This window comes from Engraulis encrasicolus, chromosome 19 (assembly GCF_034702125.1).
Source record: "Engraulis encrasicolus isolate BLACKSEA-1 chromosome 19, IST_EnEncr_1.0, whole genome shotgun sequence".
Taxonomy (NCBI): Eukaryota; Metazoa; Chordata; class Actinopteri; order Clupeiformes; family Engraulidae; genus Engraulis; species Engraulis encrasicolus.
The window spans coordinates 28,301,610-28,309,391 of NC_085875.1; the positions used below are offsets into that span (position 1 = coordinate 28,301,610).

Here is a 7,782-nt window from a genome sequence, read left to right on the forward strand (position 1 = left end):
CATATCGGTGTCAGTCTGCAATACCACTCTACCTCTCACAAAACCGGGATGCAATTGTGCTTTGCAGTGCTATAATGTACAGTGGTTCCCAACCAGGGGTACGCATACCACAAGGGGCACACGAGCACACCATAGGAGGTACGTGGTCAAATTTTGAAATGCCAAATATCTGGAGCATTGTCACATTTGAACAGAGGAAGAGATACAGTATAGAGCATGAGTGAAGGGGTACTCAAAAAACCCTTCGGGGGTACGCAACACAAAAAGGTTGTGAATCACTGCTATAATGTACAGTGTACATTGTACACCCTGCCCTGAATGCCCCACACTGAGCATTACATTACACTTAAATTACACTTTTTTATCCAAAGCAGATACTTAAGTACAGGGTATTGGTTCCGGTCCGTGAGGCAGTGTGTGGGGTCAGGTGCCTTGCTCAAGGGCACCTCAGCCATGGATGACGGATGCGCTGGTAAGGGTGGAGTTTGAACCTGCAACCCTCTGATCTAAAAGGCCAGCACTCTAACCATTGAGCCATGGCTGCCCCACTGTACACCCCATTTGTCCAATCTTTGCTGCTGGCTGCTCTCCATTTTAGGGCAGGGTGTGCTTTTACCAGCAAGGGACTATTTCATTCAATATGCAAATGGACGTCAGATATGACAAAGGTCTTGACGGATTTGGAAAAATCACAATACACTGAATGTGTGCACAATCTGCACATACACCTACATTAACATTTTAAAAACCAGAGCAATGACCATGCACTTTTTTTTCTTTTTGCTTCCAAAATTTATTTATACAAAACAAAAAATGGGTCTAAATAGCAGGTGCACAAGCACTTACAGTCATCAGAATCGGAGCAAAATATCAATAAACAAAGACTTTTCCCATTTCAAGCATCATAATCTTCTAAACAGTTCAGGGTGTAAAGCCAGCCAGCCATCTTTTAGGAAACCATGTACAAAACGTGTGTGTGTGTTTGCGTGCTTTTCTTTTTGTTAAACGCCCTTTCTGAAGGTGACATTTCAAGGTCAGAGGTTATCATAGTCATCGTCGTCCTCGTGTTTCCTCTTGAGCGAGCCCGAGTCTGCGGCCGAGTTCTGGGACACCATGTTGGTGGTGATGAGGATGTTCTTGGAGCCTATGAGGGAGGGGTTGATGAGGACATTCTGGACTGTGGGCGTAGATGGGGTAGCTGCCTCGGAAAAACACACACACATGTATACATGAATACACACACGCACAAACACACACTTTTGAACTATTTTTTGGGTCTTTTCAAGAACTGAAGGTGGTGACGGGCTGCAAGTTGGTAGAGAGACAGGGAAGGGTCGGCAAAGGGCCCGGGTCGGAATCGAACACGGGTCGGCCGCATAGTTGGGGAGTGCCCTACGTTAGCGCCACGGTAGGGCCAGAGATTATTTAATAGTCCTTCTAATTACCTCAACACATGGATCCCATTCCATTAAATTTGTGTTTTTCAACGGGGGCTCTACAGTCCGCAAAGGGGCTGTTGGGGAGCACTAGGGGGTCTTTGAGAAGGTACAGCTGAGAGGGGGCGGTGCTAAGTTACCATTGGTGGGCATTAGCCAGTTTTATTTTTTAATTTTAAGGACGGCATTGGCAGGCTTATGATGAGGGCTAGGGGGCGTTGGAATGCCTATGATGAGGCCCAGGAGGTCTTCATTCAAAAAAGGTTGAGAACTACTGCATGAAATTGCCGACATAACTTTCCTATCTGTATTATAAGTCAATAAAAAAACCTTGGTTTTCAACTACACTGGCAATATTAATCATTTCACCTGGTTAAAATGCCAAGTTCACAGAACAAACGCTGAAGTCACAGGCTGTGTTACATGCATGTTGTACACACCTGACTTGACAGTGGAGGCCTGCGAAGAGGGGATCTGAACTGTGAAACGTTGGCCCGTTATTGACACGGGCGTCCCCATTTTGGATCCCACAGTCTGGACTGAAGGAGTGCCTGGGAGAGGGGTTAGAGAGAGAGATTTTTACCAGTGATATAGACGTTCTTATGCTCAGTATGTTATTGTGGGCATACTGCTATTGTTACTACACTCCCTACATTATTGACAGGGAGGTCACACCTCCACAACAACATCAGCTGTTTTTAAAGCAAGTCACTCATCAACATCACAGTGACCCTCTGATGAAGACGGAAGTAACACCGTCGAAACATGTCAGGTAAAAGATAAAAACTTTTACATGTCTTAAGGCAAAAGAAACCCCAAAGTGTTATATTTAAGCATACTTTTACATTACTGCCTCTGTTTACATTAATGCCTGTGTTCATGTCACTGGTTGCAATTACATCCTTGCTGCTCACCTAGTGTAGGGGTACTGGGTCTGCTACTGACGGCTCCAACACTAAGTCGTGGTACAGTAATTCTCCCCGCCGAAGACGTCACCTGCACAGAGAAATTACATTACATTATAAAATTCATTAGTGTGCTTGTCTGATGTGTGCATGTGTCATGTTATTGGCCCTTGAGATGGTTAAATAAAGCAAGATGTTTACAGCACACTTGTTATACTTTTTGTTCATTTATTCAGAGCGAACAATGCGTTTCGGCTTTTCAGGCAGTCAAAAAAGTCAATCAAGTGGGCGGTAAAACTTCTTTCTTTTGAAGTATTGAACACTCCTGCGTTTAGCACCTTGAAGCTGTGTATGGAACTTTGAAATAGCGGTGGGTGATATGGCACAATTGGTAATGTCATTTAATAATGACAAATGCCACATGATTTTTCTTTCAATTTAAAAAAAATAAGAATTTAGGCACCAGTCCAATTCATCAGTGTTCAACAAGAGGGTGTCTTGTCTTTACCTACCTTTTTCTGCAAGGACTTGAGTCTGTAGTTTGGCGCGGTTAGGCAGTAGCGGTCCGGAGGCAGGCGGGGACCCGTGTAGGGCTTGATGAGGGGAAGCGGAGTCTGATTCTTCTGTCGAGCTACTTCCAAGAGGAACTAAACATAAAGGGAAAACACGAGGAAGACAATATTAAATACATTAGGATTACACCTTATTGCCACTCACTACACACACATACGGAAAAAATACACAGCGCAGTATATAGTACAGTGTGAGTGACAGCATCTCACTTAGTACAAAGTATATAGTATAGTATACTACAGCATAGTATAGTAGGATGGAAAAATAAAAGGGTAATAAATAACAAGCTATAAAAATATGGCCAATATCAGAAGAACGTTATTGCTCATTACGTGCATAATGATTGCAAATTGACAGCATCTTGTATAATGAGAAGTTGACAGAAGCTCTTCTAGCACTTTAGTAATGAATGAATGGACCTCATCTCCACATCAGTTTTATTCTCTGGTATTGGTGCCCTTTTTTGTTGTACTTACATCGCGTGGTGGTGGCGAAGTGAAAGACTGGTCCATTCGACACTGAATGGCTAGCCGTATGTCATCAGCATCAACAGTTGACTTCTTGGCATGTGAGGAATATATTTTGGCATCGTCTATGATGGTTGTTACATATCCTGTTTGGAGGCACAGAACATTGAAAGAACGACACCGGATTTGACACATCTTTCACCACAGTTTGTTTTGCATCTCCATTTAACCCATAGTCCTGGAGCGACATATACGCTGCTTCAAGTTCTTGAGATTTGAGCTGTTTTATTAAAGATGTGAGCATGTTAGAGCTGAATGAACACTATACTGGTGAAAAATGAAGGTTCTAGACAGTGCTTAATTTGAGCCGGATCATGCCGGAACAGGATCCCCCACCTCGTAATTTTGACCCCCCTGTGTTCCGGGACTTATTATGGCTGATCCGGAACCTCTCGTGAATGAATTAAAAAAATATATAGAGGCTACTATATTGTAACGGACTATCTCTGCCTCCTCAGTAGTGAGAGCGCAGCATTATTCCATGTTCGCTACATTTCGCCCGTCTCACCGAGCCTATAGGCCTAAATTGGGGTTGAGACTGTCAGGATCGCAACAACCACAAGCCGAGTGAGCAAGCGAGAAGGAACCATGAAGTGTGCGCGCAGAGAAGACCACCATTTCTGAATGCTAAAGCCAGACACTGATGTGCGCTGTTCCAAATTGAGACCGAGCGCGCAAGTCTGCAACCAAGGGTTTGCAAAAGTGCACTACTTAAAAAATGAGAAAAGATGTTCGTTGTGTTGATCTAAGTTATTTCTTATGTGTTGGTCAGTGTTTTTTTATTCATATTTGGAAAGGTAACAAGGCTAAACCAAAGGCAGTCTTATTGCTGCCTGACGCCCAACTCATAACCTTTAAAACTTAAAAATAGCCTACAGTCGGCTGCACCGTTACAATATGGTAGAGCTGAAGGCAACGCGCACCGACTGAAAAAAAAAACTATCGACATATTTTATCGTCGCGACGCACGGGCATGTAAGTTAATTATTCGACATATTGGATTTCCAATGGAAAACAAAGCCATCTCACAAAACTAGTGTATGAGAGTGTGTTTGTTTGAGTGAAAGGGAGAGGATTCTGAAGTGCTTTTGGGGACTTGTCTGCAAGCATGGAGGAGGCCAAGTTAAAATTTAGCAACATTCAAGACGAAAGTCGCGACCTCCCCACTTTATTGCAGTAGGAGAAGTCCAGCTTTTGCGTGGCTATTTTGGTGGGGGAAGCACAATTGGTAGCCTGCTTGTCCCATACATTTAAGAATCATAACTATAGATCTACTAGGCTACTTTTCCATCCCTACTATCTGACTACATGTAGGCTACGTGAAGTTGCCCCTCTCTCGTTGTTTGTTCATATGCGCGGATGAGATGGAAAGCCTGGCTGTGCCAAACATTGTTTAAACGTTTTCATCAAATTTTGGTCGTCACACAAGGTTTTGGATATACTAATTTCTAGTGGCACCTGGGCTGAGTTTGGTGCATTGATCAGTCATGTAGCCTAGCGAAAAAGACTGGGTGAGAGGATGAGATCTTCCTCTGCTGGCCTCAGCATGTGTGTGCGCGCGTTTCCTTCGCTCCCAAGACTCGACAGTTGCTTACAAGTCAATTTGAGCACGAAAACAGCAAAGACAATGTGATATTTCATTCAAATAGGGCCTACACGCTCCAAATAAAACATTGGTCGGAGGGATTTTCAACCGGACCGCAGCGCGAGCAGACAGTGTGAAAAGCCAAGTCTACCGGGAAAATCGCCGCTCCCTTACCATCAGTGCGCGAGCCCTGAAAATCGCAGCTCGCTTACCATCAGTGCGCGAGCCCTTGAAACAGTGAAGTGGCATATCGCAACAGCACATGCGGATTAGCCAAATTATATGCATCAAAGTCGCCAACAAAGCGTGGATTTAACGTTTAATAGGCCTATGCCAACGTTGTGTGAATGGGAAAGGATAAGAATTGGACAGCCATGCACTGTCCTTTCAATAGGTAGACTAGCCTAATAGAAGACCGCTTCGGTTTCTTTTCACCTCATGGGGAAAACATAATTTCCATGCACTGCACGAAACTACTAAGCATAAAGTTAGCGATCAAACAAAAAATATTGGTTGTTGTCATTACAGCATTTAATAGGCTATGGCTGTTGTTTAAAATAGCAATTGGATTGCCAACCGTCCCTTGTATTAAGAAACAAACGTATGGATATGAGCTGACATGGGACTCAATGTCGTTAAAATGCAGGGAATTGCATCTCATTTTTTTTTCGTTTGCGTAATAGTAGTTTTTCTGTGCGTTCCGGGACCTCTGTCCAACTCATCGTCGCTGTGATGTCTTATGTGTTTTGCGTTCCGGTACCTTGTGATTTACAAATTAAGCACTGGTTCTAGATATTAAATGTAACACATTTCATTTCATTTTTGTGCTTCAGAGGCTAAAATGGGTATAAGAATGGAATGATGTGAAGCTATCAGTTAACTTACTATAGGTGAACTCCAGCATCTGATTGATGACTCTAGGCTCGTACTCCGTGACACCCATGTCTTTCAATATCTGCATCATGACCTTTTAGGTGAAAAGGAAAGGATTCATGAGTAAGCATAAAATAGTATCTCTCCCCACAGCATTCAGCCTAACTTCTAAACTATCACACTCTAACAATGACACCCTAATGCATCTTCATTCTCGTACCTTTTATTGCTTTTCCAGAGAAGCTTACCACTATCTACCCAATGGTGTAAATAAATTATTCCATATGTGGGACTTCGCTGACTCTGTACCGGTACCCAGTTTTAAGACAAACACAGATGGTTGAAATTGTCAACATGAAAGATACGCTATCGATCATATATAATCTAATTGGTGTGAAAGAAAAACAAGGGAGAAATCATGTATTTGGCTGTGTTATGTGCACACCTTTCAAAACCTCTCACAGAAACGAAAGCCAAATCTTTGCAAACATGCACACTGACAGAAGCCATGGCTGTTGCATGCTAACGGTTAACTTGGTGATCATAGTTGTTGTGTTGGTAATATCGAATGATTAATTAAGGAATGCAATCCAATCTATAACCATTACACACTGAAACATTGCAGCCATGTTCTTTACATAACATATATTACAAATGTGGCTTACTTAAAAGCAACCTTTGCTATCCATTAGCTTAGCTTCCATCAATTATGTGCGACCAGACAGGTCCGTATTTACAGACGCACAAGGACATTCCAAAAACTGTTAGCGCAGTATAACGATGCAGCAAAGATGTTATAAGTCCTCGTACAAACAATTCAATCACAGAAACTAGAAAAGGCCTTTTACCTGTGCATCTTTAGGTAAAGTTTTAGGAGACGCCATTTTTACAGTGCACTCTTCCCGTCAGCCCCCCGTGCTGTTGTTGTCAAATCGACTTCCGCAGAAAATCTGCCCGCCATGCACGCACGTAGGCTACACAAGTGTCACCAAAGGTTTGACGCGATTAAAAGCGAAATGTACTCAATCATAATCAGAGTTATATTACTTTTAGTGGTCGATGTGTGCAATATCAACAAGGGACTATTTGAAGGCAGTCATCACCACCAGTTTTGATCACTGATAAACAAGCAACACGGTTTTTGGAAAGAGTGTTCCACAGTACTTCCGGTTAGGGTCTCTGATGTGTATTAAAATAGAAATCAAAATAATGCATCCATTATGGATTTATAAACGCCACCCAGATGCATTTTTTGGAATACATTTTGACTACGTTGCCTGGAAATAATCCAAGAAGTTGGCAAATTGGGTTAGTATAAGCATTTGCTGTGTTTGTGTTTCACCACCAGATGACACTATTGTCCTTCTAGTTTCAGAGATGTGTCTGTTTTGGATTCCTGCTACTGTATGTCTGCCGTGCAACCCCAGAGAGGTCAACTGTCCCTCAAGTAGGCCAGGCCAGCAGCACCACTGTATTCATTGTAGATTTTTACATTTCAGCACAAACACCTCTTGCAAACAGAGACACTGTACATGTACCCTGAGGAGAGTGTGATGACGTGAGGCGAGCCAATAATAAACATATATCGTGTGTGCATTTACAGAATGCCCTAAGTATGAAATATAGATAACGGTATGTGGCTTACTCAGGATGTAAGCATGCATTACTCACATACTGCTCCCGATATATTTTAGCAAACTGTCAAGAAGGCAACACTCAACACCTAAAGAAAAACATAATCTGCACTGTGTGCACAGCCCAGGCAAGGTGTCCAGCTAAATCTGCCCTACTCTCTTAAAAGGCTCCTCACCAGGAAAAGCTCCATTGGTCATTGTCATCATCACAAACACGAGTGTGTGCACACACGTGGGCGTGCACCCCGC

The 7,782-nt window shown here is 42.9% G+C and overlaps 1 protein-coding gene across 1 annotated transcript; it reads right to left on the reverse strand.

Annotated features, from left to right (window-relative positions):
- Positions 1 to 769: 769 nt before the first annotated feature.
- Positions 770 to 7,064, reverse strand: taf9 (TAF9 RNA polymerase II, TATA box binding protein (TBP)-associated factor). Its single transcript, XM_063184028.1, has 7 exons — positions 6,748 to 7,064; positions 5,912 to 5,993; positions 3,391 to 3,527; positions 2,854 to 2,988; positions 2,351 to 2,432; positions 1,877 to 1,987; positions 770 to 1,198 (listed from the first exon to the last, which is right to left on the reverse strand). The coding sequence occupies exons 1-7, from the start codon at positions 6,781 to 6,783 to the stop codon at positions 1,035 to 1,037; spliced, it is 747 nt and encodes a 248-aa protein (XP_063040098.1). The 5' UTR covers positions 6,784 to 7,064; the 3' UTR covers positions 770 to 1,034.
- Positions 7,065 to 7,782: the final 718 nt, after the last annotated feature.